At 39.4% G+C, this 22,714-nt stretch overlaps 1 protein-coding gene across 1 annotated transcript in view; it reads right to left on the bottom strand.

The window, feature by feature from the left end:
• Nucleotides 1-235: 235 nt before the first annotated feature.
• LOC140828437 (uncharacterized) overlaps nt 236-22,714 on the bottom strand; it is a 30,439-nt gene continuing 7,960 nt past the window's right edge. Inside the window, exons 3-5 of the mRNA XM_073191401.1 lie at nt 865-1,149; nt 675-756; nt 236-588 (exon numbers count right to left, since the gene is read on the bottom strand). Of these exons, the coding sequence (XP_073047502.1) occupies nt 548-588; nt 675-756; nt 865-1,149 (408 nt within the window). The 3' untranslated portion in view covers nt 236-547. The remainder of the gene's footprint in view (nt 589-674; nt 757-864; nt 1,150-22,714) is intronic.

Here is a 22,714-nt window from a genome sequence, read left to right as displayed (position 1 = left end):
TGTAATGTACGCCGTTAATATTCATATCTGCAACATGCAAACAAATTATACATCGTTCTTTTGCAAGCCGATAAAATCAAATTCATTAAAAAAAAAAATCAATCGAATGGACAAAAAAGATAAACCAAAATTTTACAAAACAATTAGTGCAACTTTAAGTTTAATTAACACATAATTGATAAAAGTCATTGTTTTTCAGTATATCAAAACAGAAAGTATATGGAATCTGTAACAACTAGTTGGTACATATATAACAATGATTAAACTTTCAATACACACAAATCAGTAGAATATTTATCAATCACACAACATTATAAATTTAGATAACCATGTTATCGTGCTTCCTATCGCGTCCTCGAGAAACTACATTTCACCATTTGGTCGAATTAGGTCCACCTTCTCCACCAAAACCTTATCAACACAAACTTTCCAACAAGATCTACCAAGAACAACGTGATGCACTTTTGTGTTTGGATCTGTAGATGCAATTCGACCTTCTGCAACAACTAATTCATCAGCCCACCAATGAAGCAGCTTACATTTAGTATTAGCACGGATATCTCCAAAACTCACATTCCTCAAATTTGACTGTAAATAAACAATGAAAAATTATTGATTCAACGATGTTTGTTTTTGTAACAATTTTGCGGTTTAAAAATACATAATTAAATTACCATTTTTATTGACACCAATATCGATATCACCATTACTACCAACTTCATTCCTAATACCGCTACCAATGCCACCACTAGCAACCTAATTTTATAATCAAATCGTGTCAAGCGATGTAATCATGATAATTAAAAAGAATTTAATTGTGTATATATACCAAACATATTTTTTATATGTTATTTATTTACTAACCTGTTCTTGCTGATTTTTTTGATTCATACTTTGTAAAAACATGGACCTCATTTCTTGCATTTCTAGCTGGAATTTTTGCATTTGTTGTTGAAGGCTTTGTACCATAGTTTGAAGTTGTTGAACAATTCCATTTTGTTTCACAGAAGCTCCAACTTTCGATGGGGTAACTCCGAAGCCCATTCCGCGCACTATACCCCGAGCTTCCTTGCCAAACACAAGGCTAATTGCATCATCAACAATGTTAGTTGTGTTTTGAGATTCTGGTGGACATTTTTGTATTTGTTTCTGCAAAAAAAAATTATGAGTAAATGCGATAAAACCGAGAAGGGATTTCAAATAACAGAGTATTTACATTATCAAAAGTAGAAGCAGCTCTAAGTATTTCACTTGAACTAAATTATAATGGTTTTACATGAACTAAAATCCATTTGCTTAATTGGATTTCCCCTCTTTGCAAAGTGCATCGATCAACACATTAAATGTAACAACATCAGGACGGTTACCTCGATCCAACATCTCAATAAACGAACTCTTTGCCGATCCCACTCACGCATCATACAGAAACTTTGAATTAACATGGAATATGCATCCACATCAACTGAAATTCCTCGTCCCTCCATTTCTAGAAATAACGTTTACCTTTTTCCACCAATCCCTCTTTACAAAGGCCATCAATAAGACAACGATAATAAATCACATTGGGCTTGAACATTGTTCCATTCCGAAGTTCCTCATGCAAGCTTACAGAAATCTGTGTGTTTCTACTCTTACATAGCCCATTAATTAAAGTACCGCACGTCTTAACATTATGATGAAAACCCATTTGAACAATTTTCTTCAACAACTGGACTGCATGACCAATCTTATCTCCCATACACAACCTTTTAATCAATGAAGTAAAAGTAACAATATTTGGATTATAACCCCTTTTCAAAAGTCTACCCATAATAGAAAAACCAAGGGGAATCATTTTCAGTTCACAATAACAATTAAGCAAAATATTCATCCCAATAAAATCAGGTGATAAATTAGCTTCGACTATTCAATTATACTTGCAAATCAAATCTTGATACATCTTGCCTTTAGCAACATTTCCCAATAGCCCGTTGAATGAAGCAAATGGGTTTTAGTTCATCCGTGAAAATGATATTAATTTACCTCAAATAACATAATATATCAGCTATCCAATCATAATAATGCAATTATGTGTAATAAAACAATGAATTAATATAGATTGAGAGGAAGAAAGTATACAATAAAGTTATGATGGAAACAAGTGTCTAGACATGAAGTTGTTGTTGTATCTGGGTTTTCTACGTGCCCAAACGCAGCGGAAGTTTAAAATTTTTATTTTATTTTGAAAAACAAAATAAATTTTGGACACTCGTATGGTTTTCATGAATAAACATTCATAGGGTGTTAGAATCGTTATACCTTTGTGAATTAATCACGTGGCTCCAACTAATCCGGTATAAACAGATTAGCTCTTGATGAATCCCTACGAACTTTATTCGAAAGACTTCTTTCTTCTCTTCTAATTAGGTCCACGACTGGATTGTTTGATCCTCTTCCAAATTGCAATAGAAATATTGGAAGAGATTTTGCATAGGAGAGAAAATAATGGAGAGACGGCTCAAAAAAAAAAACTTTTCAAAGGAGGTGGCCGATTTTTCCTTTTCTTTGAGTGGAGGCTCACGTAAGTCTCTTTTTTTGTGTGGTGGGCTAGGTTTTTTTTCTTTTTATGTATTATTTATAATTAAATAATAGCATAATTACATAATTAACATTAATGGGCTTGATTTAATTAATTGGGCTAGTCCAACTAGTTTAATTAATTTAATCAAAGCCCATTAAAACTTTAATTATTTATTATGTTGGATTTGTACTCCTACAAGCCCATTAAACATACTACCCACCATTTTTAATTTATTAATTAATAAACTCAACTTTTGAGCTTAATAAATTAAATACATTATAAATTCAACACTTGAATTTATTATTTATATTATAAATTCAACTCGTTGAATATAAATCACCTCCAAAATTTAATATTTAATAAACCCAACATTTGAGTTTAATAAATTAAATTCTCAAATTTTATTAATTCAACTCATTGAATTTATCTCTCAAAATTTAATTATCATAAATTCAACTCCTTCAATTTACTATATAATATAAATTATTCTCTCAACGGGAACAAACGATAAAGTGCTTGTGTGACCCTCAATGGTTCAGGGATACAGCTAGCCGTGGGTTCACAACTCTTTGTGATTCAGGATATAATCCTTTATTCGGGCTTACCCTAGTTAGCCCCATTCTTTTCATCAATACCTTGATCAAGAATGTCAGAACTCATTTCTGATTGCACCCATCGGATCATGGTAAGAGCGACTAGTTGCATCGCCCCATGATCCCCTAGGTATCACTGATAGTGCCCGCAAGAACCAATCGATTATGATTAGCGTACAGTACGGTCCATTCAGCTCATATATCTTGATCGAATCTGCAACCATTGGTTCATCGAGGGTTGCATAATAATTCGATAACTATGTGATACATATAAATAGTGGCATCGCATGTACCATTGGAGAACTCCTTCTCCAATGTACATCTCATACTCTGGCCAGAGATTCCACGCACTATAATTTCATCAGATCACATAGGATATCCACACCCACAGGTGGGCGGTGAATCTCCGACTTCAATGAACTGGCTCCTATATCTGTCGCAACTGTACTCAACCTCGCCACCTGATGACTCTCCTGGAGCCGGTAAACGAGTCAAAGCACAGCCCTAGCATATAGAGCCTCAGTGTTGTCCCGGGTCGTAAGAATTAATGGTGTACAATCATAACCATGGAATTATCCTCTCGATGAATGATAACCACTTGGAAAGTCCGAGGGAGGGTTGTTCGGTATAATCATCATATGACTACCCATCTGCATGTCTGGACATCTCTATGCCCTTACCAAGAAACGCAGTACACAACATCACAGATGCTAGTCTCGAGCTCAAGCGGCCTTTATCCCTGTTTTAGGCGGTTGAATCGACTAGGAACGAATTTAGAATATGCAGTGTTTACAAATGAGTTTCAACATCGAATTACGATTCATTTGTATTAAAGCATAATCAAGGACTTTATCTATGTTGTATGCATGGGTATACAGATAAAGTATAACAAGACCATAAAAAGTTAAATTATATTAAAATAAAGATTGTTTATTTCACTTGAGTCAATAAATTCCCTAGCCAACCGTTGGCTTGCAGGGCATCTACTCTAACAATCTCCCACTTGCCCTAGAGCCAACTACCCTTAACTTTAATCACATTGCTTCGCGATGCTTCTGAAACAATGGTCCTGACAAGGGCTATGTAAGTGGATCAGCAACATTATCTGCAGAGGGGACTCTTTCAACTGATATGTCTCCTCTTCCCACTATCTCCCGTATGATGTGGAACTTTCTCAGTACATGTTTGGATCGCTGATGAGACCTTGGTTCCTTTGCTTGCGCAATGGCACCAGTGTTGTCACAGTACGACGGGACTGGATCAACTATATTAAGAATAACGCCGAACTCTTGGACAAAATTCCTCATCCAAACTACCTCTTTGGCTGCATCCGATGCAACAATGTATTCAGCTTCAGTGGTGGAATCCGAAATGGTGTCTTGCTTGGAACCTTTACAAAAGACAGCCGCACCATATAGCATGAATACAAAGCCAGAGATCGATTTCGAATCATCTACGTCACATTGGAAGCTAGAATCAGTGTAGCCTTCCAATTTTAATTCTCCACCCCCTTAGACCATGAACAAGTTCTTAGTTCTTCTCAAGTACTTAAGAATATCTTTCACGGTCTTCCAATGCATTGGACCAGGGTTCGCCTGATATCTGCTGGTAACACTCAAAGCGTAAGCAACATCAGGACGTGTTGATATCATACCATACATGATACTACCAATAGCTGACGCATATGGAATACGTGTCATCATCTCTATCTCTTCATCAGTTTTGGTATACATAGCTTTAGATAGAGTAATACCATGACACATTGGTAAGTATCTTCTCTTTGACTCTTCCATAGAGAATCGTTTTATAATGGTATCGATATAGGTGGCTTGGGTGAGTCCGAGCATCCTCTTTGATCTATCTCTATAGATTTGTATTCCCAATACGTAGGATGTTTCACCCATGTCTTTCATGGAGAATTTACTGGCTAACCATAATTTAGTTAATTGCAGTAATCCTACATCATTCCCAATGAGCAGGATATCATCAACATAAGTACTAGGAATGTCACTGCACTCCCACTAACTTTCTTGTACACACACGGTTCCTCAGGATTCTTATCAAAACCAAACTCTTTGATAGTGCTATCAAATCTGAGGTTCCAACTCCTTGATGCCTGCTTGAGACCATATATTGATCTCTGAAGTTTGCATACCTTATGGTCACTTCCTACTGATGTGTATCCCTCGGGTTGAGACATATAAATTTCTTCTTTGATGTCTCTATTGAGGAAAGCAGTCTTTACATCCATTTGTCATATCTCATAGTCATACCATGCTGCTATGGCTAGTAGTATTCTAATGGATTTAAACATAGCAACTGGTGAAAAAGTTTCCTCATAGTCAACTCCTTGCCTTTGAGTATAACCTTTTGCAACCAGTCTTGCTTTGAAGGTCACTACCTTCCCATCCGCCCCAAGCTTTCTTTTGTAGATCCATTTGCATCCTATGGGAACGATTCCCTCAGGTGGATCCACTAATGTCCAGACTTGGTTTGAATACATAGAGTCCATTTCTGACTGCATGGATTCAAGCCATTTGGTTGAATCAGTATCAGATAATGGTTCTTTGAAATTCATTGGATCACATCCAACACAAGACTCATCATGGCCTTGTTCATGAAGAAGCGTATATCTTGCAGGTGGTCTAATAACCCTATCAGACCTTCTAGAAGCTTGTACTTCAACTACTAGTTCTTGGGAAATGGGTTCAACTTCTATAGTTGATAGAGTATCTTGAATTTCTTCAAGTTCTATCATCTTGCCTTTTCTATCTAATAGAAATTTCTTTTCCAAAAAAGTGGCATTTCTTCAAACAAACACTTTTGCTTCATTTGGATGATAGAAATAATATCCAACAGAATTCTTTGGATATCCTACAAAGTAGCACAAAGTGGATCTACTATCCAATTTTTCTCTCACTGTCTGCTTCACATAAGCAGGACATCCTCATATTCTCATGTAAGAATATTTGGAAGTTTTTCCCATCCATATCTCATATGAGGTTTTATCCACTTCCTTAGTATAGACATTATTCAACAACATTGCCGCAGTTTCAAGCGCAAAGCCCCAAAACGATGTAGGCAATTCTGTGAAGCTCATCATTAATCGAACCATGTCCAACAAGGTTTTCTTACAATGTTCAGAAACACCATTCAATTGTGGTGTTGCTGGTGGAGTCACTGTGAGAGAATCTCATTCTCTTTTAGATAACCCAAAAATTCAGCACTTAAGTATTCTCCACCTCGATCAGATCGAAGTGCCTTAATACTTCTTTCTTGCTGATTTTCTACTTCAGATCTGAATTCTTTGAACTTTTCAAATGCTTCATATTTGTGTTTTATCAAAAAAACACACCCATACCTCGAATGGTCATCAGTAAAGGTAATGAAGTAGGATTGCCCATATTTTTGTGCTAACAATTAGCGGGCCACAAACGTCTGTGTGGATCAAATCCAGTAGACCATGTGCACGTTCCACGAATCCATTGAATGGAGTCTTAGTCATTTTTCCTTTTAGACAGGACTTACAAGCATGTAGAGAATTTATGTCTGACAAGTCAAACATGTCTTCTCCCACTAGCTTGTGCATTCTTTGGGAAATATGACCTAGTATAGCGTGCCATATTTGTGTGGGATTTGGATCATCTAACTTTCTTTCGTTTGTTGTTGAAATCATGTTTACTCGGGCATTCACTTATTATTTCCAGAACATTTCTGGTGCATATAATTTCTTATGTCCGGACTTCTTGCAGTGAAATAAATATGTTCTGACTTATCGGGCTTTGTAGGTCTTTTAAGTGTCTTTCAGAGTTTGCCTCTTATTGAGATTGTTTTTCTTGTGAGGGGCAGAACATTTCTTTCCCTTACCTTGTGGGCCATTTACGTCTGACGAGATGCCCATTAGAAAAAAAACAACAATTTTCTCTTTTATGCTGATCTCATAAGTTATAATCATATTGACTAGCTCTTCAAGGCTATAATCTATCTTATTCAAATTTAAGTTCACCATAACTCCGTCAAATGAGGAAGAGAAAGACAACAAATTGATGTTATCTAGTAACTCGTTAGGAATCACATATTCTAGGCCCACCACATTCTTCATAATCTCAATCATACGTACACCACGCTCATGGGCCAAAGCCCTATCTTGCATACGTGTAGTCATGATTTCCTTGAAAGTGGTGTGCATCATCGTATGAGTTTCATGCACCATGCAACTCTTGCATGTATATTAGAATGTCAGCAGCATTCAACATTTTCTCAGACTGTCCCTACAGTTCATTTGACAAAAAGCGAGCATGTTCACTTTAGCTTGCATACTATGGTCCTACCATCTTGCATGCTTTGTGTAATGCACGAGATTTTATATCGTGTTAAATTACGATTATTGATTTTTAATCAAGACGATTATTAAAGGGCTAACCGAGACACGAATTGACATTTTGCATGTTAGATTATTGGTGCGAGAGCCGAAGGTCTCGCACATATGCGCGAAGAGTAGGCGCACATATGCGCGAGCTGTGCGGAAGCCAAGGAGTTAGGATCGAACCTTGTGCGCACATGCGCGACCTGTATACGCGCACATGCGCGAGAGGTCCAGAGAGGGTGGCGCATATGCGCCGAGTAAATCGCGAATTTGCGCGAAGGTACCCGAGAGTTGCGAAGAATTCTTCGCGCATATGCACGAGCTGCCGAGAGCCTCAACGCGGAGACCCGAAGGTCTCGCGCATATGCGCCGAATATATATATATATATATATATATATATATATATATATATATATATATATATATATATATATATAGATATATATATATATGTGTGTGTGTGTGTGTGTGTGTGTGTGTGTTTATATATATATATATATATATACAACTCATTGTTCAGCAAACAAAAAGAAGAAGAAATCGAGAGCTTCGGGGAAGGATTTCTTTTGAATTTCAGAATTTGATTTACGATCAATCCGGCCGTCTGATTTTGAATCCGACTTCGGTACTGTGTTCTTATCGACACAGGCTACAACTGGACGTAAGTTTTGTTACGTTTTGTTAAGACTTGAAATTATGCTATGTCCAGAATCAGATACGATTCATATATGGTGTTCTTGACGTAGTAGACATCATAGAATCAAAATCAGATAAAGAAACATATTGATTATGGAATTGTTATGAATTTCAGAGTTAAATTGACTGAGATGTGATGTCAGATTTGTACGGTGCTTGATTGTGAAGTATTGGAATTAGTGGATACTGGTTTCGTATCACCGATATCGCAGGATTGTAATGTTGTACGTCAGAATTTGATAAAACAGAGATGTCGTGATTTGATTAGAATATTGATACATAATATTGATATTGTCATTGCCAGATTGAACAGTGACAGACTTTGAATCAAGACTTTGATTGTATCAGAACGACAGCAAGAAATGTATAAATAAATGTTGATTCGAGATTGCACAACTCGAGTTAGGTTTGACTTGAGTCTCCCAAAATTACATACTTTATTTTATTGCATTGATATTTGCAGATTATCAGATTTGATATGTTTAGTCTATTGAATGATAGCAGAGCCAGAGTTTGAGTCTAGGGCAGATCAGCCTAGCTAGGGCAGAACCGCCGAGTCTTTGTCAGAACCGCTGAGACTCTAGACTTACGGTGTATCGATGAGCTTAGATGTAGATCGACGTCTATTGTAGACTGTTGGAATATTTCATGTTCGCAATATTGATTTTGATGTTAACAAAACTTTTTATTGTGTTTCTAACATATTTACTCTAGTGTGAAGTTGCAAACACAAGAAGCAAGCTGAAACTGAATTTTGCACAAACTGAATTTCTGGCAAGCTTCGGTGTTTTGAAAATATCTCTCAACTAGATGAATCCAAATGACAATCCGCTAAGTAGAATGATCAGAAAACTCAATTTGGAACAAGTTGTATTTCACGTTAGTTGGGCAAAATCGGATGTTATCATGGTCTAACTGATCGCTCAATTATTGAACTGATCACACGAAAACAGCAATCAGTTGTGTTTGAGCAGCTGCCGTATTTTGGTCATATCTCTCAGCTCGGTTATTGAAACGAAGCGATTCAGTATGCGTTGGAAAGATAAGACAAAGATCTACAAATCATTATTATAAGTCAAAGTCTGAATCGAAGCTTACGATGCTGATAAATGACGATGAAGCTACTGGTTCTGCACAAACTGAAATCAGCTAGATTGATTTCAGCACACCTGCTGAAACTGAACCAACTGAACCAGCTGCTGACCAGCTGACCAACCAACTGAACTGAACCAGTTGCTGACCAACTGAAACTGAACCAGTCCAACTGAATGACCAGTTGAGTTGACCAGAGTTGACCAGTTGACTAAAGTTGACCAGTCGGGAAAATGTCCAGCAAGTTGAATTTGACCGTTGCAATCTCGAAAACAGTACAGAAACCTTTCAAACGGTCATATTCTTGTGTCTAACGTATATATCAGTGTTGAAGCCTATAAATACAACATATTGAAGATCAAACAACAGCTTTTAAAGTGGATTCAAAGCATGGGCAGTTAGCATGAAGAAATCAGCTAGTTGAGAGCACAAACCCTTGTGTGAGGATACATTTGAGATGTACACTGTAACTGATAAATTCCTCACACACGATCACTCACACATAAACAAGAGAATTGAAGTTCAAAGATTAGTTGAGTGAGTCTTTACACAAAGACGTGAAACATTGTGTTTGTAGTCTTTGCATATGAGACATTAAACAATATACTGATTGTGAGGTGCTGCCTACAATCTTGAGTGCTAGGAGTTCTAGTTGGGTGCTGCCGTTCCGGATCGGGTTTGTACAAAGTGTTGTATGAATCAAAGTCTTCTAGTGAATCCTTCCCAAGGGGAAGAAGGGGTGACGTAGGAGTGTTTGAAATCTCCGAACATCCATAAACAAATTCGTGTCTATTTGTTTATTGCATTTACTTATCATTTCCATAGTTTTAAAGATGCATTGCTGAAGCATTTTATGTCTTCTTCAAATACCAAAATATTGTATACCAAATGTTTGATAAAATGCTTCAACTGAATATTTTAACTCATTCAACTTGCATATATTTTAAATGGTTTACAAAATATTTATTCGGTTTCTACGAAGGATTATTTCGAGTGTTTTCCGCTTGGTTTGAACACCAAACTCGATTTAATTCATCGGTGTTCAATATTTCAAGAACCGAGCTATTGTAGCTCAACGGTGCTCCCCCTAACCGATCCTATCAAGTGACATTCGATACAGCATACCAAAGTCTAAATTAGATTGGGATCCCTAGGTTATAAATAAGATAAAATAAGATAACAAGTCATTGACTTAAATACAGATTCGTATTTGTTCATGTAGTCAGATTGGATACATGTTTTAATAATTGTTTATGCTTTTATATATGTTTTATATGATTGCATTAATACATTGTTTATACTGGGATATTTATATCTCATCGGAGTTATCCGGCTGTTGTCTTGTCTGTATGTGTCCATGGCAACAGGTGGGACAGGTTCAGGGTCACAGAGGTGAAGAAAGATCGAGTTAGAGTGGAGACTACGGACTTGGACTAGAGATAGGGTTTAAACACTTAATAGTTAGTTGTTGAACCTGAGATGTGTATGATTGTATATTTTATCAGATTTATACTTTTATACTGATATGTATAGGAGTCTGATTCCATTACCTTCCGCATTTTAAAAAAAAAATTTAGACCATGTTTATTATAATCGATTAATTAGTCCCAATCATGATTAAAAAGATGATTAGCGTCCGGGTCCCCACAACAAGTGGTATCAGAGCGATAGATCCTTTAGATTGAGATAGAAGAGGCTAGTGAGCGGGGTAGATTGAGGTTTTCTTTCCTGCTTTTGAATGCTATCATGTCTTACTGCTTTAATACATGTTACTTCTTTATCTGATTTGATATAGTAATATGTTTTATTGAGACGGGATCATCACCAATTCTAGATCAGCAGTAAGATGATCAGAGGAGGATTGAAACAGAATTGTGGTATTTGTTACTAATCTATTTGATTATCAGATATGCCTCCGAGACGAGTACCAGAACAGGGAAGTACATCAAATCCTCCAATGGATGTCACCCCGACTCCAATGGAAACATTAATGAAAAGATTTCAATCATTTCATCCGCCAACCTTGAAAGGAACAGAGAATGCTGTGGAATGCGAGAGTTGGCTTGATGATATAGAGATGCTGTTCGAATCCCTGGAGTATACAGATGAGAGGAGAGTGAAATTAATTGGACATCAGTTACACGATGTTGCAAAGGACTGGTGGATTACGAGAAAGAGAGCCATGGAGCATAGAGGAACGATTATTACCTGGTGTATATTTAGAACTGAATTTTATCAACGATTCTTTCCAGTGTCGTATCGAAAGGACAAGGGGAGGAGTTTGCCAATCTAAGGCAGGGACAGATGAACATAGAAGAGTACGTGTCAAAGTTCTTCTCCTTGCTGAAATTTGCTCCACATGTGACTGACAGCGAGGAAGCTACTGCCGACCAGTTCATCAATGGCCTGAACCCCGACATTTTTACATTGGTGAACACATGGCGACCGAATAATTTTACTGACGCCCTGAACAGAGCTAAGGGAGCAGAAGCCGGTCTGATGAGACAAAAAAGGGGCTTCATTTGTGCCTCCAGCACCGAGACCACAGCAACCACCTCCCAGATTTGAGGGTGGCAGCAGTAGTGGAGGAAAGAAAGAATTTTTGAAAGCCAGGGGAAAGCAATTCAAGAAATCTGGCAGTAGTTCTTCCAGCTCCGGTGGTTCCAGACAGAGCCAGAGTTATACTGGAGTTTATTGTAGGACTTGCGGAGGAAGACATGCAACTGAGCAATGCCAAGGAGTGACTGGTAGTTGCAACATCTGGAAACAGCCGGGACACTTTGCTAAAGTGTGTCCACAGAGAGGTTCGCGGAGAACTCAGGGGGCTGAGTCATCGGGATCAGCAGCACAGACTGAGAGACGATCAGCTGTGGTTCACACATTCCAGCCAGTGCCAGCTCAATCACAGCAGAGGCCAGGAGGAAGCCAGACGGGTAGCCAGCCTCCTAGACAGCAGGCCAGAGTATTTGCTTTGACAGAGGAGCAGGCCCAGGAAGCACCAGATGACGTGGTGGCATGTAACTATTCTTTATGTGGTTACTCTCCTTACGTGTTGATTGATACCGGTGCTTCACATACGTTTATTTCTGAATGATTTGCATTGAGTCATGCATTGCATGTAGAGTCTTTAGCTACTGTAGTGTCTGTCTCTTCGCCTTTGGGGATAGGTTTGATATCTGTAAATTCTGTTAAGCATTGTGTACTACAGTATGACGGGCATGAGATTGAATTAGATTGCATCGTACTTGGGTTGTCTGATTTCGATTGTATTATCGGTATTGATATGTTGACCAAGTACAGAGCGACAGTTGTTTGTTTCCACAAGATAGTGAGATTCAGAACAGATATGGCTGAAGAGTGGAAATTTTACGGTAAGGGTTCTAGATCGAGAATTCCTTTAATATCTGTATTATCTATGACTCGATTGTTACAGAAAGGAGCAGAGGGGTTCCTTGTATATTCAATAGATTTACTGAAGTCGAGTCCAGCATTGGCAGATCTGCCAGTGGTACGTGAGTTTGCTGATGTCTTTCCATATGAGATCCCGGGATTACCTCCTGTTAGAGAGATAGACTTCATCATTGAATTGATTTCGGGTACAGTGCCGATCTTTAGAGCTCCGTACAGAATGGCACCAGTTGAATTGAAAGAATTAAAAGATCAACTGGAAGATTTACTGTCCAAGGGGTACATCAGACCGAGTGTTTCTCCTTGGGGCGCTCCAGTATTGTTTGTAAGAAAGAAAGACGATTCAATGAGACTCTGCATCGACTATCGGCAAATAAACAAGGCAACGATAAAGAATAAATATCCTTTGCCTCGTATTGATTATTTATTCGATCAGTTGCAGGGTTCTTCAATATATTCCAAGATTGATTTAAGATCTGGATATCATCAGCTGAGAGTTAGAGATTCTGATATCTCAAAGACAGCATTCAGAACTAGGTATGGCCATTATAAATTTATTGTCATTCCCTTTGGTTTGACGAATGCTCCAGCTGTATTTATGGGATTGATGAACCGTATATTCCAGAAATATCTCGATGATTTTGTGATTATTTTCATCGATGATATTTTGATTTATTCAAAGAATATGAGTGAGCATGCTGAGCATCTAAGAACTGTGTTGCGAATTCTAAGGGCTGAGAAGTTATATGCTAAACTGTCAAAATGTTAGTTTTGGTTAAGACGGGTAGTATTTCTGTGTCATATTATATCCGGAGATGGGATATCAGTGGATCCCAGTAAAGTGAAAGCCGTGATTTCTTGGCCAAGACCGACCTCAGTACCCGAAATTCGCAGTTTCATGGGTTTAGCGGGATATTATCGTCGTTTCATTAAAGATTTCTCGAGTATAGCTAAACTAATTACTCAGCTGACTCAGAAAAATGCTGCATTTGTTTGGTCTGAAGAATGTGAGACCAGTTTTCTGGAGTTGAAGAAGAGACTGACCAGTGCCCCGGTGTTGACTATTCCCTCCGGTACTGGTGATTTTGTGGTTTATTGCGACGCTTCTCACAGAGGGTTGGGATGTGTGCTGATGCAACGAGGGCATGTTATCGCTTATGCCTCAAGACAGCTTAAACCACATGAGACCCGTTACCCAATTCATGACCTAGAATTGGCAGCCATTGTCTTTGCATTAAATATATGGCGACATTACCTTTACGGGGAGAAGTTTGAGATATATTCTGATCATAAGAGTTTAAAATATCTGTTTTCACAATCTGAATTGAATATGAGACAGCGAAGATGGCTGGATTTACTTAAAGACTTTGATTGTGAAATCAAATACTATCCAGGAAAGTATAATGCAGCAGCTGATTCAATGAGTCGAAAGGTATGTTCTTTATCCTTGTCGACGATCGGTGTTTCAAATTTGATAGAAGACTGTTGTTTGTCTGGGTTAGCATTTGAAACAGATTATAGACCGTTGAGACTTTATACGGTGCAAGTAGAACCAGAGCTGATTTTAAGAATTAAGGCAGCTCAGAAAGTTTATCAGAATGTACAGAAATCGGTATCAATGGTCAGAACAGGACATCGATCGGAGTATCAGGTATGTGATAACGTCTTGTATGTGAATAATCACCTGGTTGTGCCAAATGTTCCAGATCTGAGACGACAGATACTATCAGAAGCGCACAACAGTCGATTCAGTATTCATCCTGGTGGCAGAAAGATGTACAATGATTTGAAAAGACAGTTCTGGTGGAAACAAATGAAGACTGACATTGCCGAATTTGTTTCCAAATGTCTGAATTTCCAGCAGGTGAAAGCAGAAAGAAAGAAACCAGGAGGATTATTACAGAGTTTATCCATTCCTGAGTGGAAATGGGATCACATTTCCATTGATTTTGTGACACAATTGCCGCGTTCCTCCAGAGGTTGTGATGCGATTTGGGTTGTGATTGATAGATTGACCAAATCCGCATGTTTTATTCCGTACAAGATGATGTACAGATTTGACTAGATGGAAGAGATCTATGTCAGAAAAGTGGTCAGATTGCACGGAGTGCCGAAGTCAATTGTATCAGACCGTAATCCTCGATTTACTTCGCACTTCTGGCAGAGTTTGCAGCAGGCACTCGGTACAAAGTTACATCTGAGTACCGCATATCATCCACAGACCGACGGACAGTCAGAACGGACTATCCAGATACTGGAGGATATGCTGAGAGCAGTAGTGCTTGATTTTAGCACTAATTGGCAAGATGCATTGCCTCTTTGTGAATTTTCGTACAACAACAGCTATCAGACGAGTATTGAGATGGCACCATTCGAAGCATTGTACGGAAAGAAGTGCAGATCCCCTCTCTATTGGGATGATATCTCTGAAGTGTCTGGGATTGGACCAGATATGATAAGAGATATGACAGAAAAAATGAAACTAATTCGAAAGAAAATGAAGGCAGCGCAAGACAGACAGGCCAAATATGCTAATGTTCGCTGTAGGCCATTGGTATTTGAAGTAGGAGACCGAGTATTCTTGAAGATTTCACCTTTCAGAGGAATTGTCAGATTTGGCAAGAAAGGGAAATTGTCTCCATGCTACATTGGGCCATATGAGATTCTCGAGAAGATAGGAGATCGTGCCTATCGAATCGCCTTACCGCCTTCATTATCCGGGATACATGATGTCTTTCATGTATCGTTATTAAGGAAATACCTTCCTGATGCTTCACATGCTATTCAACCAGACGAGGCCGAACTGGATGAGACGTTGAGCTATGTTGAAAAACCGATTCAGATTATTGATCGTAAAGAAAAACTGCTCAGAACGAAGACTATTCCACTTGTAAAAGTTCAATGGACTCATCATGGTACTGAAGAGGCAACCTGGGAGACTGAATCAGATATGAGACAAGAGTTCCCAGAGTTATTTCGATAATGTAAATTTATTATACAGTTTTGTATATATACTCCTTGTTGATACGATTAATTATTTGTGATTTCGAGGACGAAATCGTATCTTAGGGGGGGGGAGGGGAGAAATGTAATGCCCGAGATTTAATATCGTGTTAAATTACGATTATTGATTTTTAATCAAGACGATTATTAAAGGGCTAACCGAGACACGAATTGACATTTTGCATGTTAGATTAGCGCATATACGCGAAGAGTAGGCGCGCATCTGCGCGAGCTGTGCGGAAGCCAAGGAGTTAGGATCGAACCTTTCGCGCACATGCGCGACCTATATACGCGCACATGCGCGAGAGGTCCAGAGAGGGTGGCGCATTTGCGCGGAGTAAGGCGCGCATCTGCGCGAGGGTACCCGAGAGTTGCGAAGAATGCTTCGTGCATATGCGCGAAAGATTGGCGCGCATATGCGCGAGCTGCCGAGAGCCTCAGCGCGGAGACCCGAAGGTCTCGCGCATATGCGCCGAGGAAGTCGCGCATATGCGCGAGACGTGTTTCGTGAAGGGATGTGCCACTTGCCTTCATGCATGTAACGTATATATATATATATATATATATATATATATATATATATATATATATATATATATAATATATATATATATATATATATATATATATATATATATATATATGTACAACTCATTGTTCAGCAAACAAAAAGAAGAAGAAATCGAGAGCTTCGGGGAAGGATTGCTTTTGAATTTCAGAATTTGATTTACGATCAATCCGGCCGTCTGATTTTGAATCCGACTTTGGTACTGTGTTCCTAACGACACAGGCTACAACTGGACGTAAGTTTTGTTACGTTTTGTTAAGACTTGAAATTATGCTATGTCCAGAATCAGATATGAATTATATATGGTGTTCTTGACGTAGTAGACATCATAGAATCGAAGTCAGATTAAAAAACAGATTGAATATGGAATTGTTATGAATTTCAGAGTTAAATTGACTGATATGTGATGTCAGATTTGTACGGTGCTTGATTGTAAAGTATTGGAATTAGTGGATACTGGTTTAGTATCACCGATATCGCAGGATTGTAATGTTGTACGTCAGAATTTGATAAAACAGAGATGTCGTGATTTGATTAAAATATTGATACAGAATATTGATATTGTCATTGCCAGATTGATCAGTGACAGACTTTGAATCAAGACTTCGATTGTATCAGAACGACAACAAGAAATGTATAAATAAATGTTGATTCGGGATTGCACAACTCGAGTTAGGTTGGACTGGAGTCTCCCAAAATTACATACTTTATTTTATTGCATTGATATTTGCAGATTATCAGATTTGATATGTTTAGTCTATTGAATGATAGCAGAGCCAGATTTTGAGTCTAGGGCAGATCAGCCTAGCTAGTGCAGAACCGCCGAGTCTTTGTCAGAACCGCTGAGACTCTAGACTTACGGTGTATCGATGAGCTTAGATGTAGATCAACGTCTATTGTAGACATTCGATACAGCATACCAAAGTCTAAATTAGATTGTAATCCCTAGGTTAGAAATAAGATAAGATAAGATAACAAGTCATTGACTTAAATACAAATTCGTATTTGTTCATGTGGTCAGTTTGGATACATGTTTTAATAATTGTTTATGCTTTTATATATGTTTTATATGATTGCATTAATACATTGTTTATACTGGGATATTTATATCTCACCGGAGTTATCCGGCTGTTGTCTTGTCTGTATGTGTTCATGGCAACAGGTGGGACAGATTCAGGGTCACAGAGGTGAAGAAAGATCGAGTTAGAGTGGAGACTACGGACTTGGACTAGAGATAGGGTTTAAACACTTGATAGTTAGTTGTTGAAACTGAGATGTGTATGATTGTATATTTTATCAGATTTATACTTTTATAATGATATGTATAGGAGTCTGATTCTATTACCTTCCGCATTTTAAAAAAAAATTTAGATTCTGTTTATTATAATCGATTAATTCGTCCCAATCATGATTAAAAAGATGATTAGCGTCCGGGTCCCCACACTTTGTCAGTTCAACAAGACTGACATTAGTGCGTATGCTATTTTCTCTGAATTCAGAACAATTTTCTCAACCAGTCTTGAAAATTAGATTTGATTAGCTTGTTAATAAACAATTGATTACGTGACGAAATCGAAAATATACTGATACGGAAACAGAATAATGGTTGTTGATTATTTAAAAATAATTTTAAGATATAAAATATGGATTTCATTTTATAAATTACCCTCCTACTATTTTGACATTTCCACCACCCTCTGATGAAAAAGGGAAATTGTATTTCCTTAGTAGGCACGTAGAGTCCATGTAAGGCTCGAGAATTATCCGTTGTCATCGATGTGAGACTTGAAGAGGAGAATGCGTGACATGAAAAATGAGAGTTTGAGCAAGCATGGCCGAAGCCACTCCGCCCCTGCGGTGCTAGGACTACCGCCCCCGCGGTGTAGGTGATAGAAAATTGAGGGAAATGTGCGAAGCAACACCGCACCCGCGGTGCGTGCAAGACCACACCCGCGGTGGTGAGACCGCACCCGCGGTGATGCAAGCGCCGCACCCGCGGTGATCGAGATTCAGAAAATAGACGGGCTGCCGAAAGCACAGCGCACCCGCGCTGCTAGTGTACCGCACCCGCGGTCTTGCATGTCAAGTGAAAAATAAACCACTTGTTTCTTGTCATGCATATATGATTATGTGTCTTCACCTCCTCCATTTCAGAATGCTGAGGCCGAGGGAACTTCAAGGAGAGTGCTTCCATTTCTTTTGATCTTGGAGTGGTGATTGTGCGAGATTTAGCTATTCGATTTGTGTTCCGAGGTAAGATTTGTACTCCTTACATCGACGGATACAAGGTGAAGTAAGTTTTATGCAATTCCAACATGTTTCGAATTATAGATGTTGGAAAAATTGTAATATGTTAGTTATATTGTGTTCTTGAGGTATTGAGCATGGTATATTCGTAACCGCATCAAGAAACGGATGTTATTTGCTACGATTGTTAGTTTCCAGCATGTATTACGCTAAGATGGTACAGATTTCAGCTTATGTATTGAGGTTGATGAGTTTATGAGTTGATTATGATTGAGCATGTTATGGTGGTGTTACCGGTATCGAAGAACTACGTCATTACGCCGTCAAATTGTTTTGAAACCGATTTCAGCTTTGTATATTGAGTTGCTTGAGATATATATTGATAGAGTACATATCGATTATGCTATTTCAGATTGTATTGGCTATTGTGAACTCAAGCCTTCGACTACGACACAGACAGTGCGACAAGAAAGGTATAATTCATGTGGTCACGAGATTGCACAACTCGATTCAGATTTGATACGAGTTTCCCTAAATCACATACTAGATTGTTATTACATTGATTATGTAATGTCTTGTTTATTGATTTATATTCGAGTCTTGAGATAGGAGATATTGGCAAATTTGCCAAAACTAGACGTTTCGGTGTATCGACGCATAGGAGCAGATTTGCTATATGTGTAGACCCTCGATACAGAGTTGACCGAAGTCTAGGAATAAGACGTACCGTTGCCCCGAGTGGTTGGGTAGGTGACAGACCGTCTTATTCACACTGGGATCCCTAGATTAGAAATGAATCGAGTCGAGAATTAGAGGTTGAATACAGATTTGTATTCATTTACATGTTTTAGATTTTCATTCATGTTACTTGATATATGCTATGCTTTTGTACATGATTATGACATTGCATGCATCCATGTTTTATACTGGGATATGTTCTCACCGGAGTTATCCGGCTGTTGTCGTGTCTGTATGTGTGCATGGCAACAGGTGGGGCAGGATCTGGGTCTCGAGCTAGATGAGAGATTGACGATAGCGTGGAGATCACGGGCGTTGCAGATTTCTAGTGTTTTCCTTTTGACTTGTACTACTTATGTTGTAGTTGGGATTTGAACACTAGCGTATGATTTTACCAAACAGACATGTATGTATATTATGTTGTTTATTTAATATCAAGACATGATATGCCTTAGTTATACATTTAAATTAAGGTTAAAAGCAAAATTTTGACCCACATTTTCGAACAAAGATCCAATTAAATCCCAAAAGAATAGAGTTAGAGCCCGTGTCCCCACAACAGGTGGTATCAGAGCAGTAGGTTCTGTAGACTGAGATAGAATAGAATGAGCGGGGTAGATCGAGTCATCTTCCTTGCTTTTGAGATGCTAGCATGATTATTGCTTTCCCTATTATATGTTGTGTTGTATTATCTGAATTGTTTTACAGCATTTCAAGCCTGAATCAGAACCGATTCTCGATCAGAGTATATGATCAGAGGAGGGCTGAGACAGATGATATTGATTGTGTACTAATCAGTTTGGTAATCAGATCTATGCCGCCTAGACGTATACCACAGCCAGAGCAGGGTAGTACATCAGGTGCACAAATGGATGTCACCGCTACGCCGATGGAGACCTTATTGAAGAGATTTCAGTCTTTCCATCCGCCTACCCTGAAGGGCACAGAGAGTGCAGTAGAGTGCGAGAGCTGGCTTGATGATATCGAGATGTTGTTTGAGTCTTTGGCATATACTGATGAGCGACGTGTGAAACTGATAGGGCATCAGATGCAAGAGGTTGCCAAGAGCTGGTGGTTGACTACGAAGAGAGCCTTGGAGCACCGAGGCATTGACATCACGTGGAAAGTCTTTAAAGATGAGTTCTATCAGCGCTTCTTCCCCGTCTCCTACCGGAAAGATAAGGGAGCTGAATTTGCGAATCTGAGACAGAGGCAGTGGAACATCGAGGAGTATGTTGCTAAATTCTCTGCATTGCTACGATTTGCACCGCATGTTGCCGGGAACGACGAGGCAGTGGCCGATCAGTTCATCAACGGGCTGAACCCCGATGTCTTTACTTTGGTGAACACGGGCCGGCCTAGTACTTTTTCAGAGGCACTGAACCGAGCGAAGGGAGCCGAGGCTGGCTTGATCAGGCAGCAAGGGGCTTCCTACGGTGTTCAGGGGCAGAGACCGCCACAGCCTACTACCGTACAGTTTCCACCACCTCCTCCTCGTTTTGACAGCGGAGCTAGTGGCAGTGGTAAGAAGGAATTTCTGAAGGCTAAAGGCAAACAGTTTAAGAAATCTGGGAGTAGTTCATCGAGTTCGAGTGGATCTCGACAGAGAGGTCAGGGGTCAGATTATAGTGGCACATACTGTGGTTCGTGCGGAGGGCGACATGCGACGGAGCAGTGTCAAGGAGTTATGGGACGCTGAAACATCTGTAGGCAACAAGGACACTTTGCTAGAGTTTGTCCCCAGAGAGGTGCACAACGATTCCAGAGCACCGGATCATCAGCACCAGCGCCACAGATGGAGAGACAGGCATCTTCTGTACACTCCTTTCAGACACCCTCTACACAGACCCAGCAGAGACCAGGAGGTAGTCAGACGGTGAGTCAGCCTCCCAGACAGCAGGCACGTGTTTTTGCCCTGACAGAGGAGCAGGCGCAGGAGGCGCCAGATGACGTCATTGCAGGTAGCTGTTTTCTTTGCGGTTATCCTGCATATGTGTTGATTGACACAGGGGCATCTCATACATTCATATCTGAACATTTTGCATTGAGACATTCATTGTCTGTTGAGTCGATGTCTACGGTAGTGTCTATAGCTTCTCCGTTGGGAAGTGGTTTGATATCTGTGACTACTGTTAGACACTGTATGCTTCAGTTTGAGGGGCATGAGATTGATCTTGATTGTGTAGTACTTGGTTTAGCTGATTTTGACTGTATAGTTGGCATAGACATGTTGACCAAGTACATGGCCACTGTAGATTGTTTCCACAAGATTGTCAGATTCAGACCCGACATGACAGATGAGTGGAAATTCTACGGCAAGGGTTCCAGATCTCGGATTCCCTTAGTATCTGCTCTGACTATGAGTAGATTGCTTCAGAGAGGAGCAGAGGGCTTGCTCGTATATTCAGTAGATCTACTGAAGTCGAGCCCAGCATTGGCAGATTTGCCAGTGGTTTGCGAGTTTGCAGATGTTTTTCCTGATGAAATTCCAGGGTTGCCTCCAGTTCGAGAGGTTGATTTCAGCATTGATCTTGTGCCAGGCAGTGTTCCTATCTCGAGAGCTCCATATAGGATGGCACCGATAGAGCTGAAAGAGTTGAAAGCACAGTTGGAGGATCTTTTGTCCAAGGGATATATCAGACCTAGTGTATCTCCTTGGGGTGCTCCGGTGCTTTTCGTTCGAAAGAAAGATGGTTCGATGCGACTGTGCATTGATTGTAGACAGTTGAACAAGGCGACAGTGAAGAACAAGTATCCGTTTCCTCGCATCGATGATTTGTTTGATCAGTTACAGGGATCTTCTGTTTATTCGAAGATTGATTTGAGATCGGGGTATCATCAACTCCGAGTTAGAGATATTGATATACCGAAGACTGCATTCCGAACCAGGTATGGACATTACGAGTTTGTTGTTATGCCTTTCGGTTTGACGAATGCACCAGCGGTTTTTATGAGTTTGATGAACCGCATTTTTCAGAGATATTTAGATGATTTTGTGATTGTGTTCATTGATGATATTTTGGTATATTCAAAGAGTTTGACTGAGCATGCAGATCATCTGAGGATGGTATTGAAGACTTTAAGAAAAGAGCAGTTGTATGCCAAACTGTCCAAGTGTGAATTCTGGTTGCGACAGGTTGTCTTCTTGGGGCATATTATATCTGGAGATGGTATTGCGGTAGATCCGAGTAAAGTTGAGGCTGTTATCAGTTGGCCGAGACCGAATCTGTGCCTGAGATACGCAGTTTCATGGGTCTAGCCGGGTATTATCGTCGTTTTATCCGAGATTTCTCCAGTATAGCGAAGCCTATCACCCAGTTGACACAGAAGAATATGCCATTTGTGTGGTCCGAAGATTGTGAAGCCAGTTTTGTAGAGCTGAAGAATAGGCTGACTAGTGCGCCTGTCTTGACGATTCCTGCAGGTACAGGTGAGTTCGTTG

The sequence above is a fragment of the Primulina eburnea genome, chromosome 3, assembly GCF_022965805.1.
Source record: "Primulina eburnea isolate SZY01 chromosome 3, ASM2296580v1, whole genome shotgun sequence".
In the NCBI taxonomy this organism is placed as follows: Eukaryota; Viridiplantae; Streptophyta; class Magnoliopsida; order Lamiales; family Gesneriaceae; genus Primulina; species Primulina eburnea.
The sequence above is the reverse complement of the archived record's forward strand: the minus strand, read 5'-3'. Positions and strand labels throughout refer to the sequence as shown.